The 17,836-nt window shown below is 52.7% G+C and overlaps 1 protein-coding gene across 4 annotated transcripts in view; it reads right to left on the bottom strand.

The window, feature by feature from the left end:
• The window catches only part of KLHL12 (kelch like family member 12), a 106,778-nt gene extending 102,552 nt beyond the window's left edge, over positions 1 to 4,226 (bottom strand). For all 4 annotated transcript variants that reach the window (XR_012636001.1, XR_012636002.1, XM_074936378.1 and 1 more), the window contains exon 1: positions 4,006 to 4,226. Coding sequence is in view for 2 of the 4 variants with exons in the window: in XM_074936378.1 (XP_074792479.1) it covers positions 4,006 to 4,188 (183 nt within the window). In the remaining 2 variants the exon portion in view is untranslated. The remainder of the gene's footprint in view (positions 1 to 4,005) is intronic.
• Positions 4,227 to 17,836: the final 13,610 nt, after the last annotated feature.

Below are 17,836 nucleotides of genomic sequence, written 5' to 3'. Positions count from 1 at the left end.
TCTAACCGCGTCAGTAAATTGCGCCAGCGCACTTTTAACCTTCCAAATGCACATTCTACCACCATTCTGCACTTGCTCAGCCTATAGTTGAACAGCTCCTGACTACTGACCAGGCTGCCTGTGTCTGGCTTCACGAGCCATGGCATTAAGGGGTAGGTTGAGTCCCCAAGGAGAACTATAGGCATTTCAACATCCCCAAAGGTTATTTTCTGGTCTGGGAAGAAAGTCCCTTGCTGCAGCTGTTGAAACAGACCAGAATTCTTGAAGATGAGAGCGTCATGTACCTTTCCCGGCCATCCCACATTGATGTTGGTGAAACGTCCCTTGTGATCCACCAGTGCTTGCAGCACCATTGAAAAGTACCCCTTGCGGTTCACATACTCGCTGCCTTAGTGGTCCAGGGCTAAGATAGGGATATGGGTTCCGTCTGTCGCCCCACCACATTTCGGCAATCCCATTGCAGCAAAGCCATCCACTATGACCTGCACATTTCCCAGGGTCACTACCCTTGGTAGTAGCAGCAGCTCAGTGATTATGTTGGCTACTTGGATCACAGCAGCCCCCACAGTAGATCTGCCCACTCCAAATTGATTCCCAACTGACCGGTAGCTGTCTGACGTTGCAAGCTTCCAGAGGGATATTGCCACTTGCTTCTCGACTGTGAGGGCTCCTCTCATCTTGGTACTCTTGCGCTTCAGGGCAGGGGAAAGCAAGTCACAAAGTTCCATGCAAGTGCCTTTACGCATGTGAAAGTTTCGCAGCCACTGGGAATCGTCCCAGACCTGCAACACTATGCGGTCCCACCAGTCTGTGCTTGTTTCCCGGGCCCAGAATCAGCATTCCACGGCATGAACTTGCCCCATTACCACCATGATGTCCACACTACCGAGGCCCGTACTTTGAGAGAAGTCTGTGTCCATGTCCTCATCACTCTCCTCACCGCGCTGCCGTCACCTCCTCGCCTGCTTTTGCAGGTGTTGGTTCTGCATATACCGCTGAATAATGCACGTGCTGTTTACAACTCTCATAAGTGCCGCGGTGATCTGAGCGGGCTCCATGCTTGCCGTGGTATGGCGTCTGCAGGAGAACAGAGCGGCAGCGGAAGCAGCGGGTGGATGATGATGCCGACAGCAATATGGTACCCGAACGGAAAAAGGCGTGAAACTACTGTCGGCCGTTGCTTTGACTGAGGAAGGGAGGGGGGAGCAAGGGGTAGGCTGGCAGCAGACGGTGCAGTATGACTGCTAGCTGTCATTGTCTCCTGGGTGCTCGCCAGCAGACGGTGCAGTACGACTGTAGCTGTCATCATTTCTAGGCAGGCTGAATCTCCATGAGACGAAAGTCAAGAAGAGAATGACCTGGAGTCACTCCCATTTATGTCCGAGGTCTGCCAGGAGTACCCATGTCTGCCCAGGCGCCCCCGACCGACCTCACCGAGGTCAGCCAAGAGCACCCAGGAGACGACGACGGCTACCAGTCGTACTGCACCGTCTGCTGCCACAAGGCAATAAGCTGCTGCTGTGTAGCAGTACCGTGTCTGCCAGCACCCAGGACACGTACGGTTTCAGTGAGCTGAGCGGGCTCCATGCTTGCTGTGGTATGGCGTCTGCACAGGTAACCCAGGAAAAAAGGCACAAAATGATTGTCTGCCATTGCTTTCATCGGGGGAGGGGAGGGGGCTGACGACATGTACCCAGAACCACCCGTGACAATGTTTTTGCCCCATCAGGCATTGGGATCTCAACCCAGAATTCCAATGGGCGGTGGAGACTGCGGGAACTGCGGGATAGCTACCCACAGTGCAACGCTCTGAAAGTCGACGCTAGCCCCGGTACTGTGGACACACTCCCACGACTTAATGATCTTAAGTGGGGACTCTCACAATCAACTGTATAAAATCGTTTTCTAAAAAATCAACTTCTATAAATTCGACCTAACTTCATAGTGTAGACATACCCTTACACAGCACTCTTCTTCAGGTCTGGAAAAGGTACTCAGAATGCCACAGCTTAATACAAGATGGAACACGTTGTTAAAGAAAGGAGTTAACATGTTGCAAGAGACCACTCAAGGTGAAGTGAACAGTTAACACCTTGCAGTGGTAGGACAAAAGTGGGTTACTGGATTTACAGCTCATTACAACAATGTCTTTATTGAATTCATGATTTTTAGTATCTAGCAAAATTATGAATGTAAGCTCCCAGGCTCATCTTTTGAAGATGTTGTGCAGGTTTCTTCTGAGAGGTCAGGTACGGAATGATCATTTTGTGAGTGTCCACACACGAGTAATATGGTATTTTTGTATTTTCATATTTCTGTGGCCAGGTCTACACTACCAACTTATATTGGTATAACTACAAAAAATCCACACCCCGGAGCAACGTAGTTATACTGACTTAACCCCTTATGTAGGCAGTGCTATGTCAGCAGGAGAGCTTCTCCCATCAACATAGCTACTGCCTAACAGAAGTGGATTAACTACACTGCTGGGAGCAGCTCTCCTGTTAGCATAGAAAGGTCTTCACTTAACTGCTACAGCGGTGCAGCTGCACTGATGCAGCATTTTAAGTACAGACCTGCCCTGTGAGAGTTCATTTGAGAGTTTGTTTCGTTTCACCCACATAGTTTTTGGGGTATTTAGGATATGTCTACGCTGTAATTAGACACTTGCAGCTGACCCATACCAGCTGACTTTGGCTCATGGGCCTCAGGCTAAGGTGCTGTTTAACTGCAGTGTAGATGGTCCAGCATGGGTTTCAGCCCAAGCTCTGGGACCCTCCCACCTCACAAGGTCCTAGGGTCTGGGCTCCAGCCTAAACATTTACACTGCAATTAAACAGCCCCTTAGCCCAAGGCCCATGAGCTCAAATCAGCTGGCACAGGCCAGCCGCGGGTTTTTAATTGCAGTGTAGACATACCCTTAGTATGCTGGGTGAGGTACACCACATGTTGTGATAGGCACGTATAGGACACATGGATCTTAAAAGGTGTGTTGTGGGGGTCAAGGAGAAATGGTCCCAGCCTAGTTCCTAATGCACACTAATCAGTGCTGCCATTGGCCCTTATTGGCAACCTCAGCAAAGGTCCCAAGGACTGACTGTGCTACTGCTAGATGTGGTCCCTCTGATAAGGGCTAAATTGCACTGACAGGGAGTTAGGGGCTAGTGGACAGGGAAGTTTGCATTGCTTGCTGCCCATGTTGTGACTATTGGTGGATAAAAAGCTTCAATCTCCAGCAAAGTGAATCCTGCACATCTACCAGCAATAAGTTCACTACAATTTTTTTTTAAATCACATATTCATCTACACAGACACTTGATAAAAGGCAACCAAGGTTGCAGAAGGACAATAATGCAAAATTGAAAATCGCAAAAATGAGGAAGCATAAGGTAAAGGCATGCATCTATTTACATCTTTTGCGAAGATCTGGGGAGAATGGTATCCCCAGAAAGGGAGACAGAATCTCAGTTTGCTTCAGCCCGCTCTCTCCATATCAACTCAGAGGCTACTAGAAAAAGGAAATTATCTTCTCAACACAAACTTATCTTTTACAAACCCAGTTCCACAATCCCTCACTGGCCCCTCCATGTTTTTTCTTTTTGCTACAGCATTAAGCTTGAACCAAAGCCACAGACAGCTCCTGCTTTTTAACAATCTGAGCCAAACAGCAGCCAAACGTGACCTCCTCTCAGCATTGTGCAAAGGAAGAATGCGCAATTAGTGTAAATCGTTATCAAATATGAAGAAGAAGAGCCTGGCCGCGTGGATAGGGAGCTGGGCCTGGAGCTCAGCGCTATGGTCTGCTCGTGGTTCTGCCGGGGACCTGTTGTATGACCCTGAGCCAGCCCGCTCTGCGCGGTCCCCCAGGCTGTTGGCTCTTGGGGCAAGAGCCGCCTCGGCTGCAGGCAGGACGGGCGCCTACGCGCTCCCCTGGCGCCGCGCGGGGGACGCGCTCAGCGCCGGCCCCGCGCAGCCAGGCCGGGAGCGGGGCGGCGCGCGCCCTACCTCGCTCGTGAACATGGCGCAGAAGTAGTCGCTGCAGGCCGCCAGCACGATGCGGTGCGCGGCGAAGGCCTGGCGCTGCACGCGCAGGGTCACGTCGCACAGCGTGCCGCTCCGCCGCAGCGCGTTCATGGCGTTCAGGATGGACTTGGCGTGGCAGTTGGTCATGACGTCCTTGGGGGCCATGGCGGCGCGGGCCGGGCGGGTCCCGGCGGCCCTGGGCCGGGCTCGGCTGAGGGGAGCCCCGCGCGGAGGCCGGAGCGGGCCCGCTCCCGCTAGACGGAACGGGGGGTAGCGGCGCACCCGAGGCTGCTCGGCAGGGCCCGGCCGCCTCCGCCGCGCCAACCGCCAGCTCTGGCCGCCGGCGCACGCTGGTGACGTCACCCCGCGTAGACCCCGCCCTTCGTTACCCGGCAACGGAACCCTGTGCTCTTGCCCCGCGGCAGACCCCCGCCGCGCGGGGTTTCCGGTGCGGGGGTCGCTCGGGCGCGGAGCGGGAGCCTTGCCAGCGCCGCGGGGCTGCGGTACATGCCCACGCTCTGCACACTGGCCGTCCGTGGGAGGGAGCCCGTGGGCAGCGGGAAACGGGGGCTTTGGAGCCCCGCGACGCAGTCAGCTGCCGCGGTGCCCCGTGGGAGGCGAAGCCTCGCGGGCCGCGTGCTGCTGACCGCGTGCGTGGTGCAATTGGCCGGAGGTGCAGCGTCATCCTGTGCGATGCGCGTATCCCGTCCCGCTGTAAAGCGCGGTGGGCCCTCGCACCGTGCAGGCCGTTTCTTCCATCCCGCCCTGGCCCCGGCCGGGCATGGTCCAGTGTAAGCTGAACTGTTTCCCCCCCATGTGCTGCAAACACTGTCAACTGAATCAAAGAATCATAGAGTATCAGGGTGGGAAGGGACCTCAGGAGGTCACTTAGTCCAACCCCCTGCTCAAAGCAGGACCAACCCCAACTCAATCATCCCAGCCAGGGCTTTGTCAAGCTGGGCCTTAAAAACCTCTGAGGATGGAGATTCCACCACCTCCGTAGGGAACCCATTCTAGTGCTTCACCACCCTCCTAGTGAAATAGTGTTTCCTAATATCCAACCTAGACCTCCCACACTGCAACTAGAGACCATTGCTCCTTGTTCTGTCATCTGCCACCACTGAGAACAGCCGAGCTCCATCCTCTTTGGAACCCCCCCTTCAGATAGTTGAAGGCTGCTATCAAATCCCCCCTCACTCTTCTCTTCTGCAGACTAAATAAGCCCAGTTCCCTCAGCCTCTCCTTGTAAGTCATGTGCCCCAGCCCCCTGATCATTTTCATTGCCCTCCGCTGGACTCTCTCCAATTTGTCCACATCCCTTCTGCAGTGGGGGGACCAAAACTGGACTCAGTACTCCTAGTGTGGCCTCACCAGTGCCGAATAGAGGGGAAAAATCTGCTGGCAATGCTCCGCTGAATGCAGCCCAATATGCCATTGGCCTTCTTGGCAACAAGGGTACACTGCAGACTCATATCCAGCTTCTCATCCACTGTAATCCCCAGGTCCTTTTCTGCAGAACTGTTGCTTAGCCAGTCGGTCCCCAGCCTGTAGCGGTGCCTGGGATTCTTCCATCCTAAGTGCAGAACTCTGTTACCCCTCTCTCATGTGGTGCAAACCCTGTTACATTGGAAGCACCAGTGTTACCTGTGCCTGGTGCAAATGCTTTTAGAGTGTAAGATGCAATGTTCCTCTCCCCTCAAAATGTGTTCCAAACACTATTAAACTGTAAGCTGTTAGGGGTGGCAGGTTTGTAGAAATTTTGGTGGTGCCCAGAAGCCCCCCCCCAAACTCCACCCCCCACCTGCCTAAGACTCTGGGAGGGAGTTTGGGTGGGGGGAGGTCTGGGGTGCAGGCCCTGGGCTGGGGATTGGGGTGCAGGAGGGGTGCAGGCTCTGGGAGGGAGTTTGGGTGGGGGAGGGGGTCTGCAGTGCAGGCTCCGTGATGGAGTTTGCGTGCTAGGTGCAGGCTCCAAGCTGGGGCAGGAGGTGGGGGTGCAGGAGGGGGTGAGGGGTGCAGGCTCTGGGATGGAGTTTGCGTGCAGGCTCTGGGCTGGGGATGTAGGAGGGGGTGAGGAGTGCAGGCTCAGAGAGGAAGTTTGGGGATGGGAGAGGGTACAGGGATGAGGGGTTGGGGTGTGGGAGGGGGTTCAGGGCTGGGGCAGAGGGTTAGGGTGCATGAGGGCTGTGGCTGGGGCCAGGGATGAGGAGTTTGGGGTGTGGGAGAGGCTCAGGACTAGGGCAGAGGGTTGGGGTGCTGGGGGGCAGGGCTGGGGAGTTTGGGGTGCAGGCAGGCTGCCCCCAGGGCTGGGGCCAGAGAGGAGGACTTCCCCCAGCCCTCTCCCCGCTGGCAGCAGTGAGCTCTGGGGGAAGGACCCCCCTTTCTCCCCCCGGCAGCACACTCACCTTACACGACTGTCACTACACTTGCTCCTAGGGCCCCTCTTAGGTCCAGGAAGCCCTCTTGCCTCCTCTGTGGTGGGTGCCGGGGGGGGGGGGGCTGCCATCACATATGCCCCTCCTCCCATGCTGCTGCCCCTCACTGTAGCCTCAATGGGGGTGAGGGATAGGGCTGCCCCTTGCCCACCGTAGGGCAGGAGGCCCTCTGTGCTGGTGGAGGATCCTGCCAGTAAGGGAAGGGTCCGAGGCGGAAGGGCATAGAATATCAGGGTTGGAAGGGACCTCAGGAGGTCATCTAGTCCAACCCCCTGCTCAAAGCAGGACCAATCCCCAATTAAATCATCCCAGCCAGGGCTGTGTCAAGCCTGACCTTAAAAACTAAGGAAGGAGATTCTACCACCTCCCTAGGTAACGCATTCCAGTGTTTCACCACCCTCCTGGTGAAAAAGTTTTTCCTAATATCCAACCTAAACCTCCCCCACTGCAACTTGAGACCATTACTCCTTGTCCTGTCCTCTTCTACCACTGAGAATAGTCTAGAACCATCCTCTTTGGAACCCCCTTTCAGGTAGTTGAAAGCAGCTATCAAATCCCCCCTCATTCTTCTCTTCTGCAGACTAAACAATCCCAGTTCCCTCAGCCTCTCCTCATAAGTCATGTGTTCCAGACCCCTAATCATTTTTGTTGCCCTTCGCTGGACTCTCTCCAATTTATCCACATCCTTCTTGTAGTGTGGGGCCCAAAACTGGACACAGTACTCCAGATGAGGCCTCACCAATGTCGAATAGAGGGGAACGATCACGTCCCTCGATCTGCTCGCTATGCCCCTACTTATACATCCCAAAATGCCATTGGCCTTCTTGGCAACAAGGGCACACTGCTGACTCATATCCAGCTTCTCGTCCACTGTAACCCCTAGGTCCTTTTCCGCAGAACTGCTGCCTAGCCATTCGGTCCCTAGTCTGTAGCTGTGCATTGGGTTCTTCCGTCCCAAGTGCAGGACCCTGCATTTATCCTTATTGAACCTCATCAGGTTTCTTTTGGCCCAATCCTCCAATTTGTCCAGGTCCCTCTGTATCTTATCTACCACTCCTCCCAGTTTAGTATCATCCGCAAATTTGCTAATAGTGCAATCCACACCATCCTCCAGATCATTTATGAAGATATTGAACAAAACCGGCCCCAGGACCAACCCCTGGGGCACTCCACTTAACACCGGCTGCCAACTAGACATGGAGCCATTGATCACTACCCATTGAGCCCGACAATCTAGCCAACTTTCTACCCACCTTATAGTACATTCATCCAGCCCATACTTCTTTAACTTGCTGACAAGAATACTGTGGGAGACAGTGTCAAAAGCTTTGCTAAAGTCAAGAAACAATACATCCACTGCTTTCCCTTCATCCACAGAACCAGTTATCTCATCATAGAAGGCGATTAGATTAGTCAGGCATGACCTTCCCTTGGTGAATCCATGCTGACTGTTCCTGATCACTTTACTCTCGTCTAAGTGCTTCAGGATTGATTCCTTGAGGACCTGCTCCATGATTTTTCCGGGGACTGAGGTGAGGCTGACCGGCCTGTAGTTCCCAGGATCCTCCTTCTTCCCTTTTTTAAAGATTGGCACTACATTAGCCTTTTTCCAGTCATCTGGGACTTCCCCCGTTCGCCACGAGTTTTCAAAGATAATGGCCAATGGCTCTGCAATCACATCCGCCAATTCCTTTAGCACTCTCGGATGCAACTCGTCCGGCCCCATGGACTTGTGCACGTCCAGCTTTTCTAAATAGTCCCTAACCACCTCTTTCTCCACAGAGGGCTGGCCATCTACTCCCCATGTTGCGATGCCCAGTGCAGCAGTCTGGGAGCTGTCCTTGTTAGTGAAAACAGAGGCAAAAAAAGCATTGAGTACATTAGCTTTTTCCACATCCTCTGTCACTAGGTTGCCTCCCTCATTCAGTAAGGGGCCCACACTTTCCTTGGCTTTCTTCTTGTTGCCAACATACCTGAAGAAACCCTTCTTGTTACTCTTGACATCTCTTGCTAGCTGCAGCTCCAGGTGCGATTTGGCCCTCCTGATTTCATTCCTACATGCCCGAGCAATATTTTTATACTCTTCCCTGGTCATATGTCCAACCTTCCACTTCTTGTAAGCTTCTTTTTTATGTTTAAGATCCGCTAGGATTTCACCATTAAGCCAAGCTGGTCGCCTGCCATATTTACTATTCTTTCGACTCATCGGGATGGTTTGTCCCTGTAACCTCAACAGGGATTCCTTGAAATACAGCCAGCTCTCCTGGACTCCTTTCCCCTTCATGTTAGTCCCCCAGGGGATCTTACCCATCTGCTCCCTGAGGGAGTCAAAGTCTGCTTTCCTGAAGTCCAGGGTCCGTATCCTGCTGTTTACCTTTCTTCCCTGTGCCAGGATCCTGAACTCGACCATCTCATGGTCACTGCCTCCCAGATTCCCATCCACTTTTGCTTCCCCCACTAATTCTTCCCTGTTTGTGAGCAGGAGGTCAAGAAAAGCTCCCCCCCAGTTGGCTCGTCTAGCACTTGCACCAGGAAATTGTCCCCTATGCTTTCCAAAAACTTCCTGGATTGTCTATGCACCGCTGTATTGCTCTCCCAGCAAATATCAGGAAAATTAAAGTCACCCATGAGAACCAGGGCATGCGATCTAGTAGCTTCTGCGAGTTGCCGGAAGAAAGCCTCATCCACCTCATCCCCCTGGTCCAGTGGTCTATAGCAGACTCCCACCACTACATCACTCTTGTTGCTCACACTTCTAAACTTAATCCAGAGACACTCAGGTTTTTCTGCAGTTTCGTACCGGAGCTCTGAGCAGTCATACTGCTCCCTTACATACAGTGCTACTCCCCCACCTTTTCTGCCCTGCCTGTCCTTCCTGAACAGTTTATAACCATCCATGACAGTACTCCAGTCACGTGAGTTATCCCACCAAGTCTCTGTTATTCCAATCACGTCATAATTCCCTGACATCACCAGGACCTCTAGTTCTCCCTGCTTGTTTCCAAGGCTTTGTGCATTCATATATAAGCACTTGAGAGAACCTGCTGATCGCCCCTCATTCTCAGTATGAGGCAGGAGCCCTCCCCTCACTGACGTTCCTGCCTGTCCTTCCTCCCGGTATCCCGTTTTCCCACTTACCTCAGGGCTTTGGTCTCCTTCCCCCGGTGAACCTAGTTTAAAGCCCTCCTTACTAGGTTAGCCACCAGTGAGGGGGCACTAGGACCCGGTGGCGGCAGTTGATGCAGGGAGCCAGAAGAGCCGAGTCAGCATGGAGCTGCAGGGGAGAGGCAGGAATGCTCTGGGACCAGGGGAAGGTGCGTGGGGGCAGCAAGTGGGGGCCAGGGGACACTTGGAGGAGATGTGTGGGGGCGGCAGGTGGGGCCAGGGGAGAGACCTGGCCCCAAACGTTGGTGGAGCCGGGCCCCCAGGCCCTGAATATTGCTGAAGCCCGGGCACCATGGGCCCATACAACTCGCCGCCCCTGTAGGCTGCAATGGTACCCTGTGTGATGCAAACCCCATTACACTGTAAGTTGCTGTTTCAGAGTAACAGCCGTGTTAGTCTGTATTCGCAAAAAGAAAAGGAGTACTTGTGGCACCTTAGAGACTAACCAATTTATTTGAGCATAAGCTTTCGTGAGCTACAGCTCACTTCATCGGATGCATGATCTCTTTTTGTAAGTTGCTGTGTTACCCTGCATGGTGCAAATCCCATTATACCTAAGCTGCGGTGTTACTCCACATTGTGTAAACCCTGCTAGACTTTAAGATACAGTGTTACTCAGCATGGTGCAACCTCCCCATTACACTACAAACTGCACTGTACTCCACATGGTGCAAACACTGTTGTACTGTAACCTGCAGAGTTACTCCGCGTGGTGAAAAGTTCTGTAACTGTGTAGAGAGAGTCCTGACCCATTGTTCCTTCAAGAAAGCATGGCTCATTTTAATGGGAGATGGGGCCCTGGGCTGGGAGTGTAGGAGCAGGATTTTATAATTGTACTATGAGAATTAATGTATGATTTGATTTCATCCTGCCAGCCACCCTTTTTGAATAGCAGAAAGGAATGACCCTCTGGGACACTGGTAGAAATGCATCTGACAGACTGCCAGTGCCTGTACTGATGTTAAGGCAGGGACAGACCAGAACAATCCTTATGACTGAATATGTTTTACCCTTTTGTTTTAGGATAAGTTATAATGTCTACTATGGTTTCCTATATGTATTACAAATTAGGCACTCAAGTTAAATATACATTTCTTTGTTTTAATGTTTAGTAAGTAAGAGACAGGATCTTGTATTGTGTCTACGTTAAGGAGATTAGAGGAAGGCTTAATTTACAATGTCTTTTGCTCAAAATAAACTGCACTGTTTGTATTCTCAAAGGTCTCTTGAAAGACTGTTTGTTTGAATGAGGAATGTATGTGTCAGGAAAAGATAAGGTGTAAAGGCCGTTGTTATAGCCAGATGGTCAAGGAAGAAGGAGTGAAGAGACTTAACGACACCAGAGAACCATCAACGCACATCCATAATGAAGGAAGGGCAGATTGACGACCCTGAGGTGAAGGCTGGCACCCCTAAAGACAGGACAATTGATTAAATTGGAACCAGGACAGGATGACCCTCTCGGAGGTATATTGGAATGTTTACATCAAAAGATACACCAATTAAGAAGTAACTGGTTACAAACTGACACAGCAAAATCCATAGACTTCAACAGAGAAAAAAGACTATAAGAACAGGCTGCTTGGCCATGGGACTTTGGGTTCATCTTGCCACACTCCAGGAGCATCGGATTGCGACCGACAGAGCCCTGCTCCCCTCTGTGACCAATCTGGCATCCGATGAAGTGAGCTGTAGCTCACGAAAGCTTATGCTCAAATAAATTGGTTAGTCTCTAAGGTGCCACAAGTACTCCTTTTCTTTTTAGATTGATCCAGACTCTGGACTGGTAACTATAAACATCGACTGGCAGGACTGTGTGCATGGTGTGTGTCTGTATGATTGAAAAGCATATGCTAACTGTTGTATTCTCAATAAATGCGGCGTGCTGCCTTCTCCCCTATAAAGATCCCGTGTTCCGCTTATAAGTATAACAGGAGTTGGGGGGCTGAACCGGAACTCACCTCTGACTTCTTGACATTTCCATGGCACTTCTCACCATTGCATCACCACCACTGACTGGTCTAGCAGTGGCTGTGCACTTCCCAAACCTTATTTAGGGAGGTGTCACAGCACCCTTATGAGGCAGGGAACTATAATCCCTCATTTTACAAAGAGGTAACTGAAGCCCAGAGGGGTAAAGTGACTTGCCCACAGAACCAGGAAGAAAACATAGATCTCCAGTCTTATCCATCAATTCACAGTGTTACTGTCCACAGTCCTTCAGCTTTCTGGGCCAGAGTCCAGCCCTAGCTGCAGCTCTTCTTCTCCAGCGACGTGCAGGGGCTGCAATGTCCCCTGGAGGAATTCCCACTGTGCAGGAACAGTGCTGGGTCTGTATAAACAGCCCAACACTGCTCCCTTTCACAGCACCCAGCATAGGCACCTGTGAGGAGTTTGCCATAACGTAGGCCTTCTCTACACTACAGAGTTTTGTTGACAAAAGTTATGCAGACATACAGCAACGGCTTCAATTAAACCTCTGTTGCATGTCCACACTATGCTCCTTGTGTTAGCAGAGCCTGTCCACACTAGCAGCTCTTGCATCGAGACAGAGAGCAGTGCACTGCGGGAAACTATTGCAGGGTGCTTTGCAAAGGGTTTGCAATGCCTCATGGGGCAGGTCCAGTGTCACATGAGGCAGGTTTCTCAATCCCATTGTCCCATGGGACTCACCTGTCCCCTGCAGAGCCAGGCTGGGAGGAGTTGATGCGGAGCCTGCCCAATCGGGGCACAGCGGGGCACAGCAGGGGTCAGTCCTCGAAGCGAGGGGTGGGGTGGGGAAATCAGGGCACAGCGAGGGGCGGGGGTCCATCCCTGGGGCGCGAGGTCAGGAAATCGAGGCACGGCAAGGGGCGGGGGTCTGTCCCTGGAGCAAGAGGTGGGGGAATCAGGGCACAGCGGGGTGGGGACAGACAGGGTCCCCTCCCTGGCCGGTGCCGGTACCTACTTTGGAGCCCAGTCCGGGTGCCAGCCAGCTCCCTCCATCAGGCTGTGGGGCAGGAAGAGCAGCAGCGGCTAGTGAGCAGAGCTCCTCCAGACTCCAGCAGCCACTGCTGCTCTTCCAGCCCTCGGGTGGTGGCGGCCAGTTACTGCATGTAACCGGACTTTTAGTGTAGCTGACTGGACTCTGCCGGTTTCCCTTTTTGACTGGATGTTCCGGTCAAAAACTGGACACCTGGCAACCCTACATCCATGAGCTGATCTCATCCAAACACTGGCTCATGTTGGTGGTAGTGGTGTGGTCGTATGCAGTGAAGGAAAGGAGAACGGTGTGTCAGCCACATATTCATAAAATCCTAGAACTGGAAGGGATGTCGAGAGGTCATCTAGTCCAGTCCCCGCACTCAAGGCAGGGCTAAGTATTATCTAACCCATCCCTGACAGGTGTTTGTCCAACCTGCTCTTAAAAATCCCCAATAATAGAGATTCTACAACCTTCCTAGGCAATTTATTCCAGTGCTTAACCACCCTGACAGTTAGGAAGTTTTTCCTAATGTCCAACCTAAACCGCCCTTGCTGCAATTTAAGCCCATTGCTTCTTGTCCTATCCTCAGGTTAGGAAGAACAATTTTTTCCCCCCTCTTCCTTGTAACAACCTTTTATATACTTGAAAACTGTTCTCATGTCCCCTCTCAGTCTTCTCTTTTCCAGACTAAACAAACTCAATTTTTTCAATCTTCCTTCACAAGTCATGTTTTCTAAACCTTTAATCATTTTTGTTGCTCTTCTCTGGACTTTCTCCAATTTGTCCACATCTTTCCTGAAATGTGGCGCCCGGAACTGGACACAATACTCCAGTTGAGGCCTAATCAGCATGGAGTAGAGCGGAAGAATTACTTCTCGTGTCTTGCTTACAATACTCCTGCTAATACAGCTGTGACAGGTGTCGGTCAGTCCTCCGAGCCCCTAGGGGCGATGGAGAGCTCTGGTCCCCGTGGCAGGCCTCAGCCACACCTTCCGGGCGTTGGGGAATTAGCGGGGGAGCGCCGGCCGGAGCCAGGAGCGCGCCCCTCAGGCGGGGGAGCGCCGGCCGGAGCCGGGAGCGCGCCCCTCAGGCGGGGGAGCGCCGGCCGGAGCCGGGAGCGCGCCCCTCAGGCGGGGGAGCGCCGGCCGGAGCCGGGAGCGCGCCCCTCAGGCGGGGGAGCGCCGGGGTAGGGGAACACAGGCCCACCCAACTCCACTGCGTTCCAGCCCAGGGCCCTGACAGCGGCGGGAGGCGAAGGTCCCGCCGCTGGGTCAGCGGGGCCGTCCGTGCCCGCTGACCAAACACACCCACCCCACGGTGTAGTTCAGCCCCTGGGCTACTTCCTACCTGGTCTCTCAGGCGGGTCGCTCCGGTCCCTCCATCTCCTCCGGGTATCCCGCTGTGGGCCACCCCCGCTCCCCCTCGGTCTCGGACTCACGCTGGCCCGGGCTGCAGTCAGGCCCCTCCAGGTCCTCTGGGTATTCAGCGGCTGGCAGCCCTGGTTGCCACAGGCCTTCCTCCCGGTCAGGCTCCTCCTTGGTCAGCAGCAGGATCGCAAGGGAGCAGCCTGTGTCTCCCTCCCTCCCTGGTGCTCTCCTCACTGGGCAGAGGGCCCCGCCCTTTGTACTTCCTGTCCCACCCTTCCCCTTCCGGGGATTGGCGGGAGCTTGGCCTGGCCCCGCCCACTCAGGCTGAAAGGGTGGCTCTTTACCCTCTGGTTCGGAGGGAGCCACCCTGGCTCCCTACAACAGCCCAGAATGATATTTGCTCATTTTGTAACAGCGTTACACTGTTGACTCATATTTAGTTTGTAATCCACTATGACCCCCAGATCTTTTTCCACAGCACTCCTTCCTAAGCAGCCATTTCCCATTTTGTATGTGTGCAACTGATTGTTCCTGGCACTACAGCAAACCGGGGGAGCAGGAGACCCTGGGGGTCTGGTGCACATTCTTTCAGGCAGCTGGAGGGGCAGAGGAAAAGGAATATTCCAGCCGCTGATGCCTCTCCTCTGTAAGTGGCCCTGTGTGGGCCCCGTCTACTACCTGCACAGCAGAAGGCTCTGTATGAATGTCACTCTGCTACCATTCCTCCCCAACAGTGGGCTCTGTGCAGGTGTTACTCTGCTACCATTCCCATTCTCCCCACCTCCACCCTTCCTGCAGCAGCAGCATCTGTGCATGTGTTAACAGGGAAGAATTGGTGGGGAAGTAGAAGTGGGTGGCAACCTGGGCAGCAGTGACCATCAGATGGTCAAGTTCAGGATCCTGACCTAAGGAAGAAAGGAGAGCAGCAGAATACGGACCCTGGACTTCAGAAAAGCATACTTTGACTCCCTCATGGAACTGATAGGCAGGGTTCCCTGGGGCACTAATATGAGGGGGAAAGGAGTCCAGGAGAGTTGGCTGTATTTTAAAGCCTTATTGAGGGCGCAGGAACAAACCATCCCGATGTGCAGAAAGAATAGCAAATATGGCAGGCAACCAGCTTGGGTAAACAGAGAAATCTTCAGTGAGCTTAAACTCAAAAAGGAAGCTTACAAGAAGTGGAAATTTGGACAGATGACTCAGGAGAAGTATAAAAATATTGCTCGAGCATGCAGGGGTGTAATCAGGAAGGCCAAATCACACTTGGAGTTGCAGCTAGCAAGGGATGTGAAGGGTACCAAGAAGGGTTTCTATAGGTATATTAGCAACAAGAAGAAGGTCAGGGAAAGTGTGGGGCCCTTAATGAATGGGGGAGGCAACTTAGTAACAGATGATTTGGAAAAAGCTGAGGTACTCAATGCTTTTTTTGCCTCGGTCTTCACAGACCGCTGGGCTGCACAGTATGGGGACGAAGTGAGCGGCCCTCAGTGGTGAAAGAACAGGTTTAGGACTATTTAGAAAAGCTGGACATGCACACGTCCATGAGTCTGGATCTAATCCATCTGAGGGTGCTGAGGGAGTTGGCTGATGTGATTGCAGAGCCATTGGCCATTATCTTTGAAAACCGTTGGCAATCAGGGGAGGTCCCAAAAGTTTGGAAAAAGACAAATATAGTGCCCATCTTAGAAGAGGGAAGAAGGAGAATCTGGGGAACTCAGGTAAGAAGGAGAATCCAGCCTCACCTCAGTCCCTGGAAAAATCATGGAGCAGGTCCTCAAGGAATCCATCTGAAGCACTTGGAGGAGATGAAGGTGATCAGGAACAGTCAACATGGATTCACCAAGGGCAAGTCATGCCTGACCAACCTGATTGCCTTCTGTGATGAGACAACTGGCTCTGTGGATATGGGGAAAGCAGTGGATGAGATATACCTTGACTTCAGAAAAGCTTATGATACAGTCTCCCGCAGTATTCTTGCCAGCAAGTTAAAAAAGTATGGGCTGGATGAATGGACTATCAGGTAGATAGAAAGCTGGCTAGATCATCAGGCTCAACGGGCAGTGATCAACGGCTCAATGTCTAGTCGGCAGCCGGTATCAAGCGGAGTGCCACAGGGGTCTATCCTGGGGCTGGTTTTGTTCAACATCTCGTTAATGACCTGGATGATGGGATGAATTGCACCCTCAGCAAGTTAATGGGTGACAGTAAGGTGGGGGGAGAGGTAGTGTGATGTTGCATCCCATAATGCTTTATGGGAATATGCTTATGAATGTATATATGACATAACTGGTAATTCACTTTGTTATCTGTTATCACTTGGAACCACTTAAATCCTACTTTCTGTATTTAATAAAATCACTTTTTACTTACTAATTAACCCAGAGTATGTATTAATACCTCAGGGGGCGGGGGGCAAACAGCTGTGCATATCTCTCTTTCAGTGTTATAGAGGGCGAACAATTTATGAGTTTACCCTGTATAAGCTTTATAGAGGGTAAAACAGATTTATTTAGGGCTTGGACCCCATTGGGAGCTGGACATATGAGTGAGAGAGACAGGAACACTTCTTAACCAGCTTTCCGTTAAGCCTGCAGTTTGTGGGATGTGGTTCAGACCTGGGTCTGTGTTTGTAGCCGGCAAGCGTGTCTGGCACAACCAGGCAGGGTTCTGGAGTCCCAAGCTGGCAGGGAAGGTAGGGGCAGAAGTAGTCTTGGCACATCAGTTGGCAGCCCCAAGGGGGTTTCTGTGATCCAACCTGTCACAGGTAGATATTCTGGAGTGTAGGGATAGGGTCCAGAGTGACCTAGACAAATTGGAGGATTGGGCCAAAAGAAATCTGATGAGGTTCAACAAGGACAAGTGCAGAGTCCTGCGCTTAGGACGGAAGAATCCCATGCACCGCTACAGGCTACACACACTGGAGGCAGACACGCACACATTAGGCACACACACATACACTGGGGGAGACACACTGGGCACACACACACACACACACACACTGGGGGTGCACTCACCCACTGGGGTAACACACACAGACAGTGGGGGGACACACACACTAAGGGAGACACACTGGGCACACACACTAGGGGAGACACACTGGGGACACGCACACATACTGGGGAGACACACTGGGCACACACACACACACTAGGGGCTCACACACACACTGGGGGGACACACTGGGGGACACACACACTGGGAGAGACACACTGGGCACACACACACACTAGGGGCTCACACACACACACTGGGGGAGACACACTGGGCACAAACACTAGGGGCTCACACACACTGGGGAGACACACTGGACACACACACACACTAGGGGTTCACACATACATTAGGGGCACACACACACACTGGGGGGACACTCTCTAGGCATGCATGCACACACTAGGGGCTCACACACACACACTGGGGAGACACACTGGGCACACACTCACAGACACTGGGGGACATACTAGGCACACACACACACTAGGGGAGACACACTGGGCACACATACACACTAGGGGCTCACACACACACTGGGGAGACACACTCAGCACACACACACACACACTAGGGGCTCACACACACTCGGGGCTCACACACACACTGGGGGAGACACACGCTAGGCACACACGCACACACTAGGGGCTCACACACACATTAGGGACACACACACACTGTGGCACACACACACTGCAGGGACACACGCTAGGCATGCACACACACACTAGGGGCTCACACACACACATTAGGGGCACACACACACACTGGGGAGACACCCTGGGCACGCACACACACACACATTAGGGGCACGCACACTATGACATGCTAGGCACACACACACACACACTGGGGAGACACTCTGGGCACACACACGCATTGGGGCACACACA

This window comes from Natator depressus, chromosome 21 (assembly GCF_965152275.1).
Source record: "Natator depressus isolate rNatDep1 chromosome 21, rNatDep2.hap1, whole genome shotgun sequence".
NCBI classification, from domain to species: Eukaryota; Metazoa; Chordata; order Testudines; family Cheloniidae; genus Natator; species Natator depressus.
Note: the sequence above shows the minus strand (reverse complement) of the source record. Positions and strands in the feature narration are given on the sequence as shown.